At 35.8% G+C, this 23,316-nt stretch overlaps 2 protein-coding genes and 1 pseudogene across 3 annotated transcripts in view; 1 reads left to right on the top strand and 2 right to left on the bottom strand.

The window, feature by feature from the left end:
• The first annotated feature begins 158 nt into the window (after positions 1 to 158).
• The window catches only part of LOC113689940 (uncharacterized), a 30,960-nt gene continuing 7,802 nt past the window's right edge, over positions 159 to 23,316 (top strand). The window contains exons 1-4 of one of the 2 annotated variants that reach the window (XM_027207760.2): positions 178 to 582; positions 1,433 to 1,567; positions 3,034 to 3,120; positions 4,868 to 5,218. In XM_027207760.2, the coding sequence (XP_027063561.1) occupies positions 454 to 582; positions 1,433 to 1,567; positions 3,034 to 3,120; positions 4,868 to 5,017 (501 nt within the window). In that variant the 5' untranslated portion in view covers positions 178 to 453 and the 3' untranslated portion in view covers positions 5,018 to 5,218. Of the gene's footprint in view, positions 583 to 1,432; positions 1,568 to 3,033; positions 3,121 to 4,867; positions 5,219 to 23,316 lie in introns of those variants that run through there. The other variant, XM_072051027.1, reaches the window with a different exon arrangement.
• On the bottom strand, positions 5,983 to 9,986 carry LOC113689523 (putative disease resistance protein RGA3). The gene has a single exon (XM_072051026.1). The coding sequence runs from the start codon at positions 9,814 to 9,816 to the stop codon at positions 7,036 to 7,038; it is 2,781 nt and encodes a 926-aa protein (XP_071907127.1). The 5' UTR covers positions 9,817 to 9,986; the 3' UTR covers positions 5,983 to 7,035.
• Positions 11,053 to 13,616, bottom strand: LOC113689941 (putative acyl-coenzyme A oxidase At3g06690; annotated as a pseudogene).

Consider the following 23,316-nt stretch of genomic DNA (forward strand, 5'->3'; position numbering starts at 1 on the left):
ACAAAATTACCCCAAAAAATTTAAAGAAAAATCCATTCTCCAAACGTAGTACTCTATCATGGCCTATAAAAGTATGAAATGGCACGTATAAACCCATGGAGTGTGTTTTGTCCATTTCTTTTTGGATCGGATTTTTTTTTTTTTTTTTTTTGGGTGCCATCAACCACGTGAAAGAACTCAGAAAACCCCACGATAAAATGCAAAGATGAAAAGAGGTAGCCACTCGTGGTACTGAAGGCTCCTAGTTGTCCACACTCGAGAGTCTAGACAGCTCCACTTAATCAACGGGTCCTCAAATCCCCAACTCCTTTTTCCTTTCAGTCCAAAAATCAAATACCGGGTGGGTCTTCATGATTTCTCCTCAATCTTTTTCACATAATTCAGAATTACCCATCAAGACAAAGCCAAGTAGTTTGATGTTTTTCAAGTTGATAATTTTGTAGAGCAGTAGTAATGATATTACCAGTAGCAAAGCTAGGAACACTTGCCTTAAAGACAATCTGCAAACCCATTGCTAGACGCATCAAGAAAGAGGCTACCTTTCACCCTCAATTTAGATTGTTCATCACCAATATTGCCCAGGTCTAGTTTCTACTTGATGATACTACATCCCTTTTTGCAGCTCAGGTTTTTTAGCTATTTAGTTCTTTTGTTTTTCTGGGTTATAATTGAAATTGAATGATACTGCAAGATATCTTGATTGTAATGTTAATGCTCAGTAAATTCTGCTGCTGTAGAATCTTGTAAGTTGGTGTAGTTAGATTTGCTTTCCCCTTCAGTATTATCTTCTGATATTTCTTAGAATTGATCTTCTGATTTGTCATGAGTCGTCTGCATTATGTTTGTGGAAAATAACAAGGAGCCCAGATATTCTATGAAGGATTGATGGAATGATGTTTTGGAGAATAATTTCAAAGCTATAACATTATTTGAAGATAAATATATAATAAAACAATTGGTAGCGTTAAAGAGGAAACAAAAAGCATCGAGAAAGAATAAGGCTATTGTATTTTTTATTTGCTTTGGATAGAAGCCATTTGGAAACCATTGCGACTGTAACAAATGTATTTAGGCCCTAAAGGACATCACGAAATGATCTGAAACATGTCACTGCTTTGTTATTCAATGTTGGCCCTTGCTTGGAAACAAAGATTGTAGTTATAAGAAGTGCACTCACACGTTTGCGTGATAGCTGTAAGCAAATAATGACTCAGGGAACTTGATATTGCATTATTGCAATTTGAAGCCATACCTGTATTGTGTCGAACTGTAAGGGTATAAGGGCGTAGGAGATCTGTAAAAGCTGAATCTTTCATCAGAGTTGGTGGAAGAATCTGTGAGTAGTATATTAGAATGATGCTCTTTCTTCTCTGCTTATGGGGATTTTCTTTCCTGCATAGACTTCACAGATTCTTTTCTGTGCTTGCATCAGGCAAACCACAGATTAACAACAACTATACAGAGGCAAATTTATGGACATGCGACAGACGTTGCAATTCGCCCTCTGAATGAAGAAAAAGCTGTTCAAGCTGCTGCTGACCTGTTGGGTGAACTCTTTGTTTTTACGGTAATACTGAATTTCTTCTCGTGTATCATTTTAGATTGGGTCTCTGAGTTCATTATTCTTAAGTCCTTTGTCTTGAATTTTTTTAGCGTGTAATTGATTTTTCTACCCCGTGGTTTGACTTGCTCTCAATTTGCTCTGGTGAGGATGTCCTGCCTTTTGGTCTATTGTTGTTAATAATTGTTGTATTAACAAATAACAATAGGTATGTTTCTTTTCAGTGATATTTAGAATTTGACCATGCTTGACTAACTCTGATGGTCATTGTGGGTAGTGATCCTGTCCACTTCAAGACATAAATGCCATCTTGCTTTATATTTGAGCAATTTTGTGCGTTCTGCTTTCTTTTGTTGTATTTAACTCTTTCAACAATATAAAAGTACCAATATTTTATGCCTGAAAGGACAAAACAAAACATGCTTGTCAGACAAGAAAGATTTATATATCTTAGAAGGATCTCACTGTTCTTGAATTTTTTCCCCTTTATGTGTTTTTTAAAATTGAAAATATTTGTCATTAGGCTGTCAATGATTGTTCTACAATACGCTTAAGTTGTTCTACAACAAAATTTGTTGTTCTTTGTATTTAAAGAAAGTTAATTAAGAAGTAAAAGGTTTAATTTTTTATCACTACAAATGATGGTTGCAAAGAAGAACAAAAACTGACTGAATCAAATGGAGCACTTTTCTAGGCAAGAAGGAAGTAATAAGAGAGTACACCTATGAACAAATTCTATATATGGAAGTAAAAGATTTGCACCTACAGTGCAATGCTACATATGGTTAAATGAAAAATTAACCCTCTATGGACAAACTAATAACACGAAGAACTATGAAAATTAATTGAAGGTACATTTAAAGAGGAGAAAGGACCATAATATTTTGAGGGAAAAAATCAAACGGAGGGGAGGGCAAGAAAGTATAACAAAATCTTTTGGGGAAAAGTTAGGAGATAAAATCAAATTTATATAATGTTAGAAGTAAAAATGCAGTTTGTCAGAAGTTCGGGGCTACTGCTGCTGCTGCTCCCCCATTGCCTCCGCCACTGGTGATGGATATTGTGAGTTGTGACTCAACTATATCCATGAATCACGTGAAAGAGTGCAACTTGTAGAATCAACCAACAGATGGCACTTAATTTTCATGACTATATGGTGAAAAGTAGGATCTCTTCTGAAGGACGACATGCTTTATACTTGTTCTCGTTTGTTTTCAAGTAAAGGTAACAAATTTTACAGTTTTAGGCCAAATTGGAAATGGTGTATTGTTGGGTGCAAGTAGTAAGATTACCGTTCGGGAAACAAATTGTAACAAGCACAGTTGTTTGGAGGTGTAAGATGAAATTATTTACTTGTGTTATTTTGTAGTGCTAAAACTGGATGTGCATACTCTTTCAAGTTATTTGTTGTGATTCTCTTTCTTTGTCTTTCTGCTTAAGACACTATCTCATGGTCCATTTCTTTTTATTAGGTAGTCGGAGTGGCTGTTCTCTTTGAAGTGCAAAGAAATGCTAGATCAGAAGCTAGAAAGGAAGAAATGCGTAAACAAGAACTAGAGGTCTGTATTTTTTGTTCATGTAGTTTCTTTTTTCTCCTTTTCTGATGCTTTTTGTCTCTATTCTCTTTAAGATTTCTCTTTCAAAATAATTAGGCGGTATGTTCAATGGGGAAAATGATTGTCTGGACTTTTATGATGACCTATTATTAAAATAGTTCTCCATTTTGCTGTGATGAGTGCTTTTCTGTTGTCATATTCTGGTATACATCACTTTCCAAAGTCACTTGTTCCCTTTGAACTGTCTACATAAAGATAGCAACCGGATCAACTGCCAAAAAATGTAGGATATGGACATTCCCCTGATGGGATCCTGTAAATGTCCTACGCTTGTGAAATTCTAATGGTTTTGTGGACATCTCATCTGGAACGCCTTTGTTAGGTCCAAAAGAACATTATAATGAATTAAATGGCACACTGTAAAGACTTGTGAATATTTAAAAATCAAGATGGGACACATATCATAAAATTGTTTGTTTAAAGGAAGGTAAAGTGGATAAGGAGAATTGAATCTTGTTCTGTTAATGACTTATTCTTATGGTAAGTTCAATGTTCTGCACTGATCAATGCCAGTTGTTATTGTTTCCTTGTTATGGTGAGTCCTGCGTTCTGCAGTGATGAATTCCATTCGTTATTTTTTCTAATCACCTCATTTTTTAAATTTACCTGTTTCAATTTCGCTAGTTTCATCAAAGTCCTTTTTAAGAAGTATGGGATAGGAACACTTCCAATATCCCATGATTTTTATGGCTTACATGTGTAAGGCTATGACACTTGAAGGACATCTGGTGTGATATTTCTTTTGCTAATTGTAAAGTGAACATGAGTTGGTCAAACCACATCGCTTGTTAAGAGACTTGTTAAGACTTGAACATGGCTCACCATTTTATCTGTTGAATATTGTAAAGACTGCCTATATTTAATCATTCTGATATCTAGGAACTTGGAGTGCTCAGAAAATAAAAGCAACTTGGAGGACCCTGTACACTTTGATTTCCTCATGGTCTCATGGTGCATGGTCATTTGTGATAAAGCATAAATGACTGTGGAGACCATATAATGCATATGCTAAGAAAGTTGGTTGCCTTTATTTGTACGACATGCTCCTAAACAATCATCATCTAAAGGTGTATATGATACATTTTTATTCACCCACATCACAACTCATTGCTATACTGTAGATTGCTAAATTACCATCTAGAAACATTGTGCATCTAGTACTGAAATAGGCTGCACATGTCTGCTGTGAAATTTTGATATGGCAGATTATCATGGGTTCTTAGCTTCTGTTGCTTTGGTCATTTGTGTCTGTGCAGTATGCTAGCTAGCTAGGTAAAGCCATACACTATAGCTAGAAGATGCTTAATCATATCATTCACAGGGAAGAGAAGTGCCTGTCTATGCGACATAGTTATTGTCAAGAATTTCTTGACATTATTCTTTTTGTTTTTTTTTTTATTTAATACATTGTTGAGCAATCAAGCAGTAGTTTCTTGGTCCTTTTTTTTGCAGCAGAGTATCAGAGTAAAGTCCATGAAATTATCCCTTTGCTAACTTTGCGCATTTTCTTCACTAATTTGACATGAAACATGCTTATTTCTTCAATTAGTTTTTGAGCACGTAGGAAATCATGGAGTTAAACATTTTTCTGCGCAGGAAACCGAGTAGAGTTGAGGTTATTTCTCTCAATGTGAATTCCTTCTGCTTCTTTTTTTCATATGAGAAATTAATTTGTTGTCATTCATATTAGGCATTGAAGCAACGAGATGAAGATTTGTCCAAAGAAGTTGAGATTCTCAAGTGCAAAGTCGTGGAACTGGAGCACCTTGTTAAAGGACGAAGGCATAATATTTTCAGCTTGAAGCAAGCTGATAGCATGAATGACAAAGTTAAAACTTGATTTATTGTCGTGTCATGGCAGTAAAAACTTGTACAATGGGAGTCGAAATACTCAGAATGGAACTTTGACCAGAGATGCAAATTTTAGGCATTTCTGAGGATCTGTAGCTGCTCTTGCCAAACTAATATGACTCAAAAATTCTTGACTCCTTGCGGGAGCAAAATCAGATAATACAAGTTGTAGAAAGATGTATGTTCACCATCTTTTTATGTGGATCAGCTGGACTAGATAAAGCGCATTGGGATATTAAACTTGCAATAGGGAGCCGAAGCAGAGTTCTGTCTCTTTTGCTCTGCATGTCTATTAGCGCGAGTACATTCAGCTGTACTCTATTTTGTAGCATTTTCCTGATCAACCACCATCATCAGCCACTGTTTCATGTCATTCCTTCCACATTGAAATCGCCAACCAAAAACCAGAACCACTTCAAGCAATGGCTAAACACAATATCCAGAGAGTTTATTTGCAAAATGAAAAGATTTATCATGCTATTAGACCACCAGAGTGTTAATTTCGGGGACCAAAAATCTGGTGGCTATGGTTTCTTTTATGAAACTCTTATTATTATTATTTTTTTGGTTGGTTATTGTGATTTCAATCTTTTTCTTGGTGGTAAACTCTTGCAATTTATAGGCAAAAACTAGTAAATTAAATCGGTGTTTTTTTCCCTCAATTTTCTGGTTTTAACACCATATATGATTTTGGGCAATTTAATGTCAATTTGACTCTGTGTATAAAAGGATTTGTTTTGAAGTGGTAATTTGACAATATGGTTTTGTTGGAGCAATGGAGGTGCAACAAATGTAAAAGAGCAATTGAAGGAAGAGTCGGGATTTGGCAGTAATATAGTAACATTTTAAGGAAGCAGTTTTTTATTAAAAAAAAAAAAGAATTTCCTTGTTCCTTCCGGGGATTATAAAAAAAAAAAAAAAAAAAAGCACCAATAGAATTATAAACAAACCGAATAAGTAGAATAAAAACAGAACATTGGAAATATTAACTTACAACTTACAGTTAAAAACAGAACAGATAGATATCAATACGTACATTAAAACATTGGAAATATTAACTGCTTAAAACATTGTCCAAACTTTGTTCAACGGATAGATATGAATACGGGGAATATGTGCAATCTTGGGCCACTCTGCGCCACTTCCTTTGGTGCATCTCTCTGCTAAAAGAGGACACCTGGTGATAGATAGATAATTTAAATTGGTGAGGTGTCGCATTGCTTCTGCAGAGGGCAATTGTCTGAGGTTAGAGCAATTACTAGTCACCAATTTTCGAAGATTCCGAAGGCTACCCATCCACTCTGGAAGAACTTCCAACCCCTCAAACCTGCAAAGAAGTAAAGTTCCCAAGGTAGAGAGATGCTGAAGTTGGTCTGGGAGAGACGTGATTTTTGGCCATCCATACAATCCAAGACTCTCCAGAGAGACGAGATTGGTGGTGGAGTGTGGCCACGGGAAATGATCAAGGTCGTCAGAGAAGCCACCGAGTTCCAAGCTCTGTTTTCAAACTCGGACCGGACCGGCCGGTCGAACCGGTTGAACCGGGAACCGGCCAGGTAGCCGGTCCGAGTCACATTAGAAAACCGGAAATTTAAAACCCGGTCAAAGCCGGTCAAAAACCGGGTTTGACCGGGTTTGACCGGGAAAAAACCGGTTTTTCCGGTTCAACAGTATTTTTTTAAAAAAAAAATTCAAACTTTTTAATATTATGTTTTGACCCCCTAAATTGTTAAAACTTATTGATATACCTCAAATATTTGATACTTTATAAATATTGTCCTAAAATTTGATGTTATTTTTCAATTAAATTCATAATTTTAATTCTAAACTTGTTAATATTTATTAAATAATATAAATTGCTACTTGATTGTTCTAATTTCTTTGTATTTTCTTGTTAAATATATTTGAAACATCAAATATATATGAATATGCCTTTATTAATATCAATATATTATTAGATATTATATATATAACATTTTAATTTTAAAATAATTTTTATTTATGACGTCATCCGGTTCGACCCCTATCGACCCCCGGTCGAACCCATTGACCCCTGACCCCTGACCTCGGCCGAGTCGCTATCCGGTCCGGTTCTGAAAACATAGGTTCCAAGTACCGGAGACTAGGGAATACCTTAATTGATGAAGACGAATTCGAGGGAACCATTGCATCTGACCACTCCTCTAGCCTTTTCATGTTCCGCAGCCTAAAATGCTGTAGTTTCGGAAACAGAGTGACTGGTTTCGCCTCTCTGCTACTGGTGCTGCTACTACAAGAAGCACTGCTCCTTGCATTAATATCGAGATGTGTAAGGAGACCATAGAATTCTGCCCCAATGCGCTTCACATTGTGTAAGGAGACCATCGCTAAGGACTCGAGACAAGGCAAGTCCCCTAGTGATGGTACTTGTTCACACTTACCCAATTTCTCCAACCTGAGGTGTACCAGATTCCTTAGGAGTACCGTCACGTGATCCTTTGCCACCATCCACGACGGAAACCTTGAACCTTTGAAACCATTAATGGCTAAACTTTTCAAGTCTGGGTGAGGTTGGAGACCTTCCATGACACTATTGATATTGTCGTCATCGCAATCTTCATTTGTATCATCCCATTCAAGTGTTAAACTTTGAATGCTTGATTTTTCGGACAACTTTGCTTTTGCTGCCGATTCAAAGCTGCTCACATTCTCAAGTCCAAAAATTTCTAGCTCGCCTTGGAGGTTGCGCAAGTGTTCCAGCTCCTCAAGCTGACATCCCTTGTCTTGGCTTACCATGAAGTAGGGCAGCGTCCGAAGATTAGCCAGCTGCCCAATCCCAGGGAACAAACATCGGGGCCAACCCCCAAAAACCATGGAAAACTCGAGATGCCTCAAGTTAATTAAATTGCTGAACTTCTTAGGTATCTCTTCCAAGCGACTTACTTTCAAGGTCATCAAATTGTAGAGCTTTGTGATCGAATCTGGCAGAGCGGTGATACCAGTTCGACTGATATCAAGATGTCTTAAATGTTTCATATCACCCACTGCATTCGGGAGATGAGTAACAGCCCTGCAGTCTACTTTTAATACAGAAAGGTATTTAGAACTTTCCAAGATGTCTTCAAGCATAATACCATCATCCCCAATATAATAAAGCGTTTGCAAATTTGGAGGAATCCCTTCGATATTCTTTAACATCTTTCCTCGACTCAGAACAACGGTCAAATGCACAACTTCATCATTATGACTGACCACCATGCCATTCTCTGTATTTAAGAAACAATTATTTGACACTCGCAGTGAAAGATCATGCACAAGGTCGTGCATCCGGCAGCTCCGAATTCCGTTAATGGAATTCTTATAACCAGCTTGCAACAAAGAACTCCGAAGCAATACGTTGAAGCAGTCGCTGCCTATATCCTCCATTTGCAAATGACCTCCTCCCTTGGCATCATTAATCAATCCCTGGGCCATCCAAATCTGTATCAAGCTTTCTTTTCTCATGTCAGCGTCCTTCGGGAAAATGGAACAACTTGCAAAGCATTGTTTCACTGACAATGAAGGTAAGTTTTCGTAACTCAGCTTCAGGACAGACATGACTCCACCTTCAGTGTTGGTAGACTCATTCCATATTTCACTCTTCTCAAGCTTCAACCATTCCGAGCCATCCTTTTTGGAATACAACAAACCCCCAATCACTTTGATTGCTAATGGCACGCCGCCACACTTTTTCAGTATCCTTCTGCCAATGTCCGCCAGATATTGAGTCTTTCTTGCACCACCGTCTGCAAAAGCTAGTTTTTCAAACAACATCCAGCTATGATCATCTGAGAGGATGTCCAGATGATGTAAACGAGATGCTTGCATTGCTGTGGCTACCTCATCACTACGTGTGGTAGCCAATATTTTGCTTCCTGGAGCACCCCCTATTGCCAACAAACGTCCCCTCATGCCATCCCATTTCTCTCGATTCTCATTCCAAATATCATCAAGCACAAGCAAGTAATTTTTTCCTTTCAGATTTTCTTGAAGCTTCCTCACCAGTGCTTCCGTGTTTGTCGTCTCAGCACTTTTTCCCTCAAGGGATTGTAGCATCTCGTTCAACAGCCTCTCCACTTTGAAATCATCAGACACACACACCCATATTGTTTTATCAAAGTGCTTTGCTACACACTCATTTTTTAGCACCAGCTGTGCAAGGGTTGTTTTACCCTGGCCACCCATCCCAACTATTGAGATGACAGGTAAATCCTTCTTATAGTCTGAGCTAATTAACATGCTTACAACTTGAGATGCCTCAACTCCCCTTCCCACCGTTTGTGACTCGTCCACAAAAGGATCAGTCGACCGATCCTCTTTTTGATCAGCAGATGTCATGCGTATTTGAGCTGGATGAAGCCCGATTTGATTTGCTTCTCTGTAAGCTTCCTCTAGAGATGCGCTAACATTCTTGATCTTGTTAGCCATCTCTGTACGAAAGGAAATAGGATTTGAGGAAGAAAAGAAGTTGCGTACCTTGTCGCGCTTCCGATTCTCAACCTTCTGCCGCAGAACTTCATATCCGAAGTCATCCAACACGATCTCAGCATCACGTGCTATGGACCGGAGCCTTTTGAGCCAGAGCTGCACGGCTTTGCTTGTTGATTGCTTGCACTTAGCATCAAAAATCAAAGCTTCCATCATCTCTACTTTCTTCGCAAGCTTCTGAAGGTCTTTCTCTACACCCCATACCCGGCTGATCTCGTCGGCAGCAAGTGGAAGTATCTTATCCAAGATCACACCAACAAAACTAAGCACGGTGTCAGCCATCTTCAAGGGAAACTCTTTAACAGATGAAGGTAAAATGCTTTGTTTGAAGTTGAACAGTTGAACTATATTTTTTGCAGGCAGAGATGGTCAACATTCAAACAGCTAGCGTTAGAAAGCAGGGAATCCATTACTTATCTTCCATTTCACTTTTAACAAAACGAAATTTCCTACCAGGTTGGAAAACTAATAAATAAAAAAAAGTACTGCTCCAAGAAAAGACTAGAGATGATGTCCAACGACCAATTCAGGACCACACGGCTTGTGGCCTTGTGGGTACCATTGAAATAATTGAATCCATAGACCAAACCAACTTTTTGTTCTTGTGGCAGCATTCATGTATTTGGGTAAAGTGACTACTACACTTGCAATCGAGCAATGCAACTTTGCATATGTGACAAAACTTATCTGTGCCTATGCTTACACTACATTACCCCAATGTTCTCATAATTCATTGCCTAACGCTGGAGAGAAGTGTTAAAAACAGAAAAAAAAAAAAAAAAAAAGAAGCTTTGTTTCTTTCTTCAACGGAGCAATGCAGCAGCATGTATCTTCCATTTATTTTTTTTGTTTTTCTTTTCCGTGGCTTTTGGTTGGGTCTTCACAAGTTAATGCAAAAAATGGTACTTATGATAACAATAACTAGAATGGTATAAAAGTCTCGTCGGATGCAATGTGGGTCTCGTTTGTCAAATGAATTTTTGATAGTTTGTCTAAAATTTTACTGTAATTTACTATAAAAGTTGTAGAAAAAAATTTTAAGATATAAAAACTTTTAGATATTTTTAAATGCATAATTTATAAACTTTGAGAAATTTTTTTAATGTACTACTATAATTAAATTTGCTAAAAAATTTGTAACAAATAAATTAATTTGTCAAACAGGATTTTGGAACTCAAAAGAAGACATGAGTAAAAGATTCTCAGAGAAAGGGTGTGAAAAATTAAAGAAAAGATTTGCCCAACATTGAACTTTCAACCTCTAGATGCTCATAATGGTCTATACCTATGACTAAGTGTGCCCAGACAAGATCCTACAATATATGCAAATGCCTAACCATACATCCAAATCGTGGTCTCCACCAGCACATGTTCATAAAGCAACTACTGACTCACGGCACCACCAACCATGAATGTGGAGGGCCGGGAATCAAATTATTCCCATCTACTGAATTGATGGAAATATATCAGCTTGATGAGAGAATCAAGAAAAGAAACAAGAATGTAAATTCCCATGGACACATCACAACAGCATTTGGTTGTATCATTTGACAATTTCAATACCTAAAGACCCTTTGACTAAAAGTGACAATTAACAACACAGTTAACCGAATATTGCGAATATAATACATACACTACAAGGTCTTTCATTCATTGAATCCAAGAGAAGTTTATTGGCAGACGCTATGAGCCGGAGATGTTTCGATTTTTCCTCAGTACATGCAAATATTATCAGGTACAAGAAGCTAGTGTTGAACAGAGGACCAAGAGTTTGTCTCTAACCAATTGAAGGCTATAGGGCTCAAGAACGCATCAGGAATGCCAAAGGAGCTGACTAACGAAAGTGCATGCGGTCTCAGTTCCCCACAAAGCTTTGCAACTTCTTTTCTCACTGCTGCAGCATTGTCTACTGACAGGAAGCCGTATCGGAGAAACGCAGAGTCTTCTTCCAAGGTAACGAGGGCATACATGGATCTCAAAAGACCTAATATACTCTGCAAGAAGATTCACAATCGATTAACCATGCGCTGTAAGATGATAGTTAGCCAATGGATGTTGTTCATCTTATTCGTCAATATTCAATTATCAACTAGATACAGAAAATCGTATCAAAATTTCCATCCACACACAACATGAGCTCAAGATACACTCCACAAAATGATACTTCTCTGAAGTTTCCTAAACAAAGCCATAACAATCTGTGCTATCATTCCTCAAGAGGAGGAATTCTTCTGTTACTTGTGTTTTTCATATACGAAGGTTAAGTTGGACGCCAGAGGCTTCTGTGTAGGACACATTACACCAGAACACTTCATGGGTATGACGGCTTCTGTTTAAAACATATGGACATACAGAAACCGCAAAATGCTTATAGTTTATACGGTGGCTATTACCTTAAGAGTGGCATCCGTTACAGTAGTCTCAGCATCCACAAAAGTTTGAAAAATTGCCCGGTCGGAAAACGCTCTGCCCAAGTCTTCAGCGAGCTGATAGCTCTGGGAAGATGGACACAGTACCCTTGAGAGAGAGAGAGAGAGCAGTGATAGGTGCCGAACCTGTTCAATAATAAGTACCTACTCGAGAAAAATACAGATTTTGTATATAGCGGTGAGTAGGGTCGAATTCACAGGGACTAGGGATAATTCGTTTCTTCTAGAGTCCAAGGTATGGGGGGTTTTGGATTAAATGCTAACTAAATAAATTAACTGCAAAAAATAATTGATTACGAGAAATAATTAAGGGAAAACTCTAGCCAAGGGTACACTTCAGAAATGGTTCAGGCACTGATCATTGATTCACAGATAATTCCACATTTATTAATAGATTAGTTATAGTTGTCATGCACGTGATAAACGACCAACCTTTCCTTAATTTCCCGATAGTTAAGGTACGACCGTTAACTATTTCTCTAACCCAAAAACAACCCTAGGTACGACCGTAGGATTTAATTTCTAGATTGCATTAATAATTAGAAAGGCCCAATCCTAACTAACAAACACGCTACGAGGGTTTGTTTAAGCTAGATCGTATGCTCCCCAGACATAAACCCAATTACGCCAGTTGCTACTGAGATAGGGATAACGAACAATTACGGATTCAATTACCCCTATTTAGCAAAATAGCCTATATGAATAATTAATTATTGTGCACTAATCAATCATACATAAGGACTAAAACAATTAAAAACAGGAAACACATAAATACCAATAAATGAGGAAGCGATTAAAATAATTTCGATCTCACAGTAATTGTTGAACTAAATCTTCAGTTGTTCCCTTGACTAGAATTAAGAGGTTAGTCCTCCATTAATGGAGAACAACCATGCGAAAGAGCTAAGAAAAGAAAACTAAAAATATGCTAAAAGCCTAAACTAAAACTATTGATTGATAAGAGTTCTCTGTACGTTTGTCTCCTTTTTAAAGCCAACAATGACTAAAGCTTCTTATCCCTGTGGTCCCCTGCTGAAATTGAGAATCAAATCAAAAGTGGGGCTCTACCGAATTCCTTGCTTTTAGTTTCCTATTGCCCGTAGGACTCCAATCTCCTAATCAGCAAAGGAAATGCAATCTCTTTGTAGCACCATGTGGGCCCGGTTGTTTGAAATCCCAATTATTTCCAAAAAGTCCCTCATTTTTGTAGTTTTCTGTTTCACTTCCTGAAATTGAGTCCAATACCAAATATAAGTAAATATTAATAATTAAAACAATATTTGGCAAGGATAAAGGAGAAAATTAACAATAAAATAACCAACAATTAACACCCTATCAAGCAGGTCTCACAATGGAACTTATATTTAAGAAGAGAATCTAACCATTACAAAAGCGTGTTCTTTGCTCTCTCCTTGTGCTTGGCGTTGTGAAATTTCAGAAGCAAAACGGTTCAATAGGTCTCTCTCTCTTAGACATCACATATCATGCTGTGACAAAAAATGTACCAGAGAATTTACAACCTATTTCAAGAGGAATCAACTTAACGAGGAATGAAAGAAAAGCTTCATCACCTCAAAGTCAATGCTCCTCATGACAGTACTTGTTAGCTGAGAAGGTATAACAGGGGAAGGCTTGTTCATGTGCTCTAAACCCAACCCTATTCCGCATTTTTGCCGCTACATATTCTGCCAAGAGTGCCTTACTAACCTGGCACCAGACATCCCATTGTTAGCTGCTAGCATTAGTTGCAAAATCAACACATCCGTCAACGAGTGCCATTTCAAATTACTAGCAACATGAGTGTCATGAACTGGATGACATTATTGTCATATGGCCTTAGAAATTTAGTTTGAGAGCCTGATGCACGGTAAACTTACTAGAGCAGATGGCTTTGTTTCATTCTTGAACAAAGCGATAGAGTAGCATATATATTCCATTTCAAAAATTTAAGAAAGAAAATCCACTTGTTGTCTATCGTCTCTGAGAATCAAGAAAAATAGACACGTGCGCTTTGCGTCCTGCCTTGCAAACCAGCCAAAACTCGCGGGAGTCACACATGTGAAGTGAAACCCTTTTCATGGCTGAGATTGAGACTACTGACTGAATATTGCAATTATAATATACACAATACACGATGCATAATTCAAATAATCACATTACAAGGATTTCATTCATTTAATCCAAGCGAAGTTTATATAATGACCGAATTTATTGTATTGTATTGAGATATCTGACATTTCTGCAGTTATTTTAGCACTAGAATAAAATAAAGGGATAATTGCAGAAACCTCCCTGAGGTTTCTGACATTTGCACTGACCTCCTCTGTGGTTTGAAAAATTACACTGACCTCCCCTGAGGTTACTAATCCTTTGCAAATTTAGTCTAAACAATTAAAATATTATTTTAAGGAGTGAAATTAGAATTTTGTACTAGATTTGCCCTTTGTGCTATATATCCAATGAATGACAAAGTACTATAAATCAATTAACAATTAATAAACTTTAAGGAGTATAATTTATAGGCAAACACGCATTACTCATTTAAAGTACCGACTCTTTATGAGTATTTTACTTTCAAATATTTAATTTATGATAAATATATCAATATTTGTAAGTAAAATTCAAAAATTGTTATAGTAATATTCTTGCAAAAAGGAAATCGATAGGTTATTTATGTAATACAAATTAAATATTTTTTAAAAAATAAATAAATGGCCCATAAAGTATTAATTTTTTATGGCTTTCATCCATTACACGAGTAAAGTATTCGCTCTTTATGTGCATTTTATTCTGAATTATTTAATTTATGTTAAATACATAAATGTTTGTAACTAAAATTGAAAAAGTGTTTATTAATATTTTTACGGAAGAGAAATTGGTAGGTTTTGTATTTAACAAAAATTAAATATTTGAAAGTAAATACAAATCTGTATTTGAGCTTAAATATTTGTATTAAATTAAATATTTAAAAGTAAAATACCCTTAAAGAACCGGTACTTTAAATAGTTACAGGCTCTTTATAGGCAAACACGCATTACTCATTTAAAACTACGACTTTTTACGGATATTTTACTTTCAAACATTTAATTTATGATAAATATATCAATGTTTGTAAGTAAAATTCAAAAAGTGTTACAGTAATATTCTTGCAAAAAGGAATCGGTAGGTTATTTATTTAATATAATTAAAAAAAATGGCCCATAAAGTATTAATTCTTTATGATTTTCATCCATTACATGAGTAAAGTATTGGCTCTTTATGGGTATTTTATTCTGAATCATTTAATTTATGTTAATACATAAATGTTTGTAACTAAAATTGAAAAAGTGTTATATTAATATTTTACGAAAGAGAGATTGGTAGTTTTTGTATTTAACAAAAATTAAATATTTGAAAATAAATACAAATATGTATTTGAGCGTAAATATTTGTATTAAATTAAATGTTTGAAAGTAAAATACCCATAAAGAGTCGGTACTTTAAATAGGTAATGCGTATTTGCCTATAAACTATACTCCTTGAAGTTTATTAATTGTTAATTGATTTGTAATATTTTGTCATTCATTAGACATGTAGTACAAAGAACAAATTTGGTAAAAAATTCTAATTTCACTCCCTAAAACAATATTTTAATCGTTTGGACTGAATTTGCAAAGTATTAGTAATCTCAAGGGAGGTCAGTGTAATTTTTTAAACTATAGGGGAGGTCAGTGCAAATGTCAGAAACCTCAGGAGAGGTTTCTGCAATTATCCCTAAAATAAATTAGTAGTGATTGAACAGGTCTAGTTCTTTTTTGCATGATCTCAACTTTTGTTCATGTTGAGTCAAGTCGATCATTTGACCGATCACCTCGTAAGTAGCTTGCTAGCTCTGTTTGATTAGTTTGCATCCCTATTACAACTTGTATCTTTGACTTGCACCTACACGGGGTCAAAAATTTATGAGTCATATTAGTTTGGTAAGAGCAGCTACAGATCCTCAAAATGCGCATTTAGCAAATCTATTTGGATCCTTCAATATTTCAAAAACTAGTTTTTCAAATAAAAATTTTTAAAAAATATTCTTAAAAAATAGTCTAAATTTTTTTTAATATTTAAAAAATATTCTAAAATATATTTTAAAAACTCTGCTACTCTTAAATATTTCAAAATACTTTTTAAAAATATCCTAAAATATACTTTTAAAACTCTGTTACAGTAAATTTTTTTAAAAATACTTTCAAAAATAGCTAATCGAAACGGAGCCGCCTGATCAAAGTTCCATTAAAGTATTCTGGCTCCCAGTTTAAAGGTTTTTAGCGTCTGTGCCAAGTCACTAAATCAAGTCTTGAATTTGTCATCCGTGCTACCAGCTGGCCACAAGTTGGAAATATGATGTCCTCGTCGTTTTCACAAGGCGCTCCAGTTCCAAGACTTTGTGCTTAAGAATCTCAACTTCTTTGGGCAAATTTTCACAGACGACCAATTAATAATAATATCTCATAGAAAAAAAAGCAAGGAGAATTAATCCCTAGCTCTGCCCTTTTTTTTGGGGCAACCCCTCACTCTACTTAGTTTCCTCCACGGTAAAAATGTTTCATTTGCCCAATTTGGACAATAGTGCATGATTTCCTATGTGCTCAAAAACTAATTGAGGTAATAAGCAGGTTTTCTCTTCTGGATGCCGCTTCTTTTTACTTCTTCAAATGCCACCCATCAAGGAGCAATGTTGCATCTTCGTGTAACTCCTATGATTCTCTCTCTGTTTGGTCCGTTATTGTTTGCAAGATTCAACCCATTCATATTTTGGGCCAATTGGAGTGATCTGTCAGAGTCAAAAATTTCAGAATCAGCAACAACAACAACAACAACAACACCCACCCCCACCCCCCCCCCCCCCACCCCCGGCGGGCCAAAAAAAAAAAAGAGAGATTTTGGTCCTAAATTTCTGTGTCACTGTCCAGGCAGCCTTTCGTTCTTTGTCTGAATAATCAGTTTTTTATTCTCAAGATTTCTGGTCAGTATCATGGTCAAGTAGATAAGTTCTTTAGGATCAAATGCAGTTGCACCATTGGCAAAGCTACCATTGGCTCAAGAAAAATACCTATATTAGACGGGAGTATTTGAAAAGAAGATTTTCATTTCAAATTTGTTAATTTTTTTTTTAACAGAAGCACATGTCTATTGTAGTAATTTGATAGCAGTGTTCACAAAATGGGAAAAAAAAAGTGAATTTTCATAATGTACTACTTCAATTATCAAATGTCTAGTGCTTTAAAGTTTTCTAGATTAATGAATCTTTTCAGTTAGAAAACTTTTAAATTACTTTAATCAGTCTTTTTAACAACTATAGAGCTCTTTAGAGTTTGCATAAGTTACAGCTTGATAAATAAATTAAAAAAAAAACAGAAATGCAACTTAAACGAGAGCAGGTAATGCATTAGAAAAGAATATTCAGAACATGAGAGAATGCTGAGTAACTCGAATAATTAGAAAGTAAACGAAAATGATGAAAAAGGTGTTCATTCATTTACATGCAAAGAAGTTTATAATGAGAATACTTTCTGGCAGAAACCACAAACCTGAGATATTCCAAATGCTGTTAGCATGTCATACATGGAGAATCAAACAAGAAGCTAGATGAGAACGGAGAAGCAAGAATTTGCTTTCATCTGATTGTCATCTAGAGGGCTTAAGAAAGTCTCAGGACTGCCGACAGAGCTGACAAAGGAAAGTTCAGGTGGTCTCATTTCATAGCAAGCTCTGCAACTTCTTTTCTATGTCTATTCACCCATAATATAACAGGGCGGGCACACAATCACACATGGACCTCAAGTAGCCATGAAAGCACCAGAAACAATTTGAACAACGATGATCAATTCAGGTGCCCCCTTGCAGATATCATGGTATTCACAAGCCAAGCTTGATGCACCTGCAGCATGAATTGATAGACATCAGTTAAATGGATAAGCAGTCTTTTGCTGAATCAAGAAAAATTTAACAGAACTAGGTGTTAAGAATTCTTTTAGCGATTACGTGCCAAAATCTCGACGAACCTGACTGATTTCAGAGAAAATTTTCAGTTGTTCCTAAGGCTCTGCAGGCTGGAGCTGTCAGATCTTTATTGGCCCGAGAATGACATGGAGGATGATTACATTACAGAGCACAAAACTATCTCTACTGCATTCAGCAAAAAGCTATGCTTGTAGTTTTGAGCAATTGCTACCGGTAAAGAATCCCAGTAATCCACAATGATTGACAACGAACCATCTATGCAAATGGGCGATTTAGGATCAGATGCATATGCACCTGCGGCTAAGCTGCCTTTGGCTCAAGGGAAATACCTATATTAGATGCGAGTATTTGATACGAAAATTTACACTTTGCTCCTAATAATTTGTAAAATTTTGTACAGCAGCACATGTCTATTGGAGTAATTTGATAGCAGTGTTCATAAAAGAAAAAAAAATGAATATTCATAGTCTATACTACTTTTAAGTACTAAAGTCTTCTACACAATTTAATGAAACTTTTCATTTTTTTTAAAATTAAATTACTTTAATCTGTCTTTTTACTACTACACAGCTTCAGACAATTTTTTGGTTCATTTCACCATCTTCATAGGTTACTGCTTGAGACAAAATCAGAAACGCACCTTACTGGACAGCAGGTAATTAATGCGAGAAAAAATGAGACGATCAGCAGAAATAATTGCCTCCAACAACTAATCTTCTTCTCGTGATCGTGACAGAATGAGCATTTTCTCAGTGAAGAAGGGCAATGAATAGCTTGCCTGAATTCCTGGCATAAAACAAAAAATAAAGATGCAAATAATCTATCGTAAGAAAACTGTAAAGACCAATTAAAGAATCAGGATTTGGTAAGTAGAATAGCATTACCTCCCCAACACCCCCCCCCCTTCTCCCCCAAAGGAAACCATATAATAACAATGGTGGTGGATTACATATAACTCCTTATAGTTTTATCTATTGCCACATGACCCTTCTGATATTTTAAAATATCCACTTCACCCTCTTATAGTTTTATGTAAAGTAAAAATTTGACAAAAAAAAAGCCTATATAACATCATTAAATGAAATATCAATAGTGCGCTTACTTAAATGCTAACTCAATTGACGGCTTAACTATTTTGTAGAAAAGTATAAGGAGATTATGCGAATAAATACAAAAATTACAGAGAGTGAAATAGATATTTATATAACCAATAAGGCGATTATATAGAAATTACAATTTTATCACAAGCGCTTTTAGAGCGCATTTGATATAAATGTCGTAACTGATTGTGTATTTCATTTATTTTTCACTTTACATAAAACTATAAGGGGATTATGAGGCAATTTTGAAACCTTAGAGAGGTCATCTGACATTATGTAAAATCACAAGGGATTACAAGTAATTGACCCTAACAACAAAATACTGGGAAGTTTTGAGGAGAAGTTTTTGTGAAAAGAACATTCTCGTAATCGATTCTAATGAAGGGGATGCGTGCAATATTGGGGCAATCTGCCCCACTTCCTCTGGTGCATCTCTCTACTAAAAGAGGGCAGTCGACAATGCGTAGTCGATTTAAATTTGTGAGGAGTTGTATTGCTTCGCAGAGGGTAATTGTGTGAAGTTAGAGCATTTAGCAATCCACAATTTTTGAACATTCGGAAAGCTGCCTATCCGCTCCGAAAGAACTTCCAACCCGTCAAACCTCAATATCTTCAAGGTTCTCAAGACTATTACTCAATGAAGAATTCAACTTATCACATCCTGTACTATACGGTAGAATGCTAAATTACCTTCTAGAAACATTGTGCATCTAGTATTGAAATATGCTACACATGTCTGCTGTGAAATTTTGATATGGCAGTTTATGATGGATTCCTATCTTCTGTTGCTTTGGTTATTTGTGTCTGTGCAGTATGCTAGCTAGCGGGGTAAAGCTATAGCTAGAAGATGCTTAATTTAGTTGGATAGGAGTTTATTTGGATTATTTATTTGAGATAATTACTGTAGCACTTTTTGTGATGTGATATATGTGAGATAAAAAGTTGATTGAGAAGATAAAAAGATAATTAAAATTTGCAAAGCAAACTATTTTATCTGAAATCATGCCAATTCAAATATTATTCACAGGGAAGAGAAGTGCCTCTCTATAAGACATAGCTATTGTCAAAATTTTCTTGACATTATTGATGAACCCAAACAAATAAATACACGTAAACCCACTGTAACAACGACAAGAATTTGATACATGAGACAAAGGAAAAGATTAAAAATTGACAGGGGTCGACCCTGTGCAATAATAAATACCTACTCGAGAAAAATATAGATTTTGTATATAGCCGTGAGTAGGGTCGATTTCACAGGGACTGGGGATAATTCGTTTCTTCTAGAGTTCAAAGTATGGGGGGATTTTTGGATTAAATGCTAACTAAATAAATTAAATGCAGAAAATAAATAAAAGAAATAATTATTGGAGAAACTCTAGCCAAGGGTACACTTCAGAAATGATTCATGTACTGATCATCGATTCACAGATAATTCCACATTTATTAATAGATTAGTTATAGTTGTCATGCACGCGATAAACAACCAACCTTTCCTTAATTTCTCGATAGTCAAGGTACGACCGTTAACAATTTCTCTAACCCGAAAACAACCCTAGGTACGACCGTAGGATTTAATTTGTAGATTGCATTAATAATTAGAAAGGCCCAATCCTAACTAACAAACACGCTACGAGGGTTTGTTTAAATTAGATCGTATGTTTCCCTGACATAAACCCAATTACGCCAGTTGCTACTGAGATAGAGATAACGAACAATTACGGATTCAATTACCCCTAACTAGCAAATAGCCTACGTGAATAATTAAATATTGCGCATCTATTCAATCATACACGATAGCTATAACAACAATTTAAAGCAGAAAACATACAAATACCAATAAATGAAGGAAACAATTAAAATAATTTAGATCTCACAGTTATTGTTGAACCAAATCTTCAGTTGTCCATTGACTAGAAATAAGAACTTAGTTCTCCATTAATGGAGAACAAGCCGTGCAAAGCAATTGAGAAAAGGTTGACCGAAGCTTTTTCATCGTTTTCTTTTCCTCCCCCAAAAGCCGGCTAAGGAGTCCCAATAAAAAGATAGGAATTGTCCTCTTAAAAGAAGACGCCTGACCGCTAGAAAAAGGAAACTCAAGCTAGTCTAATTCATACGTGATTCTGGCTTTGTTTCTATTGGCCGCCGAAAAGAAAGGTAAGCTTCCAAGTCCTTGACGTTTTGTAGGATTAGAGTTTTTATCCTTTACACCTCTGCGGCCCATGAGTCTTGTGATTTCCTGGTTTGAAGCCAGCTATTCTACTCATTCTAGGAAGCTTTCCACGTGCACATAATCCCGAAGGTCCGGCCAAGAAGGCTGGAGTTAGGCGTGGGCACACCTACTCATCAAGAAGTTCTCTGAAATTTGATTTTAAGCACTTTTCATTCTTTCTCCTGAAATAAGCACAAAATACCAAATATAAGTAGAATCCGACGATTAAAATAATATTTGGCTAAAATCAGGGGAAGAATAATTATAAATTTAACAACAAATTATGACCTATCAATTATTATCTTCTATTACTCAACGGAGGCTGCGGCTATAAATAAACAATACCAGATAAAATTGATGCAAGGGCTTCTGACTCTTAAAACTAAACCAACGCAGAGGCTATAAAGTACAACTCTTTACTGGTTGACTTCTACCCACTAATACTATGGGTCTAATCCAGTGCCGCCAACTTTACCAACTCCCAATGCAACTATCTAATTAACCAATAAAATAAAGACATGTGGCCATTAATTATTGATGTTTGGTTTAACATTTCTATATTGCCCCCCTTAAACCAAATTCTCCTTATCTGGACATAGTCAACATCTTTTTCAACTTGATCTAAGTCTTCGTCTTCAATGCCTTAATGAAAATGTTAGCCACTTGCTTTTCAATTCTGCAATAATCAGGTTCAATCTTCCTCTCTCAAACAAATTCACATATGAAGTGATACTTGATATCGATATATTTATTATACCCATGGAGTGCTGGATTCTTGAACAACTCAGTCGCTAAGTTACTATCATAATAAATTTTCGTAGGATTAACTTGCTTGTGTTGTAGAACACCAAGTACGCGACGTAACCACAAAACTTTAGTAGCATTGTTAGCTGTGCAATATACTCTACCTCTGTTGTAGATAATCCAATCACTTGCTGTTTCTTCAAACCCTAGGAAAACACTGTAGAACCAAGAAAAATACCATACCTTAAAGCACTCTTCCTCTCTATTGTATCACATGCCCAATCATTATTTGTATAGTCAAACAATTCAACTGTATCATTTCCTAAATAAAAACTACCATCACTACAAGTACTCTAATATATTTCAAAATCCTCTTACCACCTGCAAATGTGACTAACGTGAATTTTTTATGAACCTACTAATCAAACCAACAGCAAAATTGATATCTTATCTCATACATGTCAAATATCTCAGTCTCTTTACCAAACTTTTAAAGTAGGTAGGATTTACATATTCGCTAGCATTCTCCTTGGTCAACCTCAATATTTTTCCAACAAGTGTTATAATCGATTTTGCTTATCTATCTTGAACTTTTTTAAAATGTCACCTGTATATTTCTTTTGAGATATGAAAATTTCACTATCAGACTAAAAGACTTCCATTTTCATAAAATATGACATGAGTCCTATATCTGTCATCTCAAACTGTTTAATTATAGCTTCCTTGAACTTTGCAATCAACTCTGAATTATTTTCTGTAAAAATTAAATCATTTAAATACAAACTGATAGGTCATAATTTGTTGCTAAATTTATAATTATTTTTCCCTTGATTTTAGCCAAATATTATTTTAATTCATTGATTCTACTTATATTTGGTATAATGGTGCCAATTGTAGGAAAATGAGTAACATGTGATAAAAGGGGTAATTTTTCAAGAATTACTGTCAAGTCTAGAGATGACGGGATTCACGCATGACAGTTTCCTAATTCAAGCCGAAGGCTTATGAAGCATGTTTTCAAATACAGTTGGGAAACATCTTAGATTCTGAGGAAATATCTTCTTCTTAGGAAAATTAGGAAGTTCAATGTATTTGGGAAACTAGAAAATAGGAAAAGAAAAGGCCGGCTCCCATTTGATTACTACTTCTTAGGAAAGAAAAAAGAAGGCTAGTCTATTTTATTCCTTCTTTCACGTTTGGAAAGGAACAGTGAGTAGTAGAAGCTGAATAGGAAACAAAAGGAGAGGAAAAAGGCCGGATCCCGCGTGATTAAGACTTGAGCCAGCAACAATTCGGAGTTACT

The sequence above is a fragment of the Coffea arabica genome, chromosome 5c, assembly GCF_036785885.1.
Source record: "Coffea arabica cultivar ET-39 chromosome 5c, Coffea Arabica ET-39 HiFi, whole genome shotgun sequence".
NCBI lineage: Eukaryota > Viridiplantae > Streptophyta > Magnoliopsida > Gentianales > Rubiaceae > Coffea > Coffea arabica.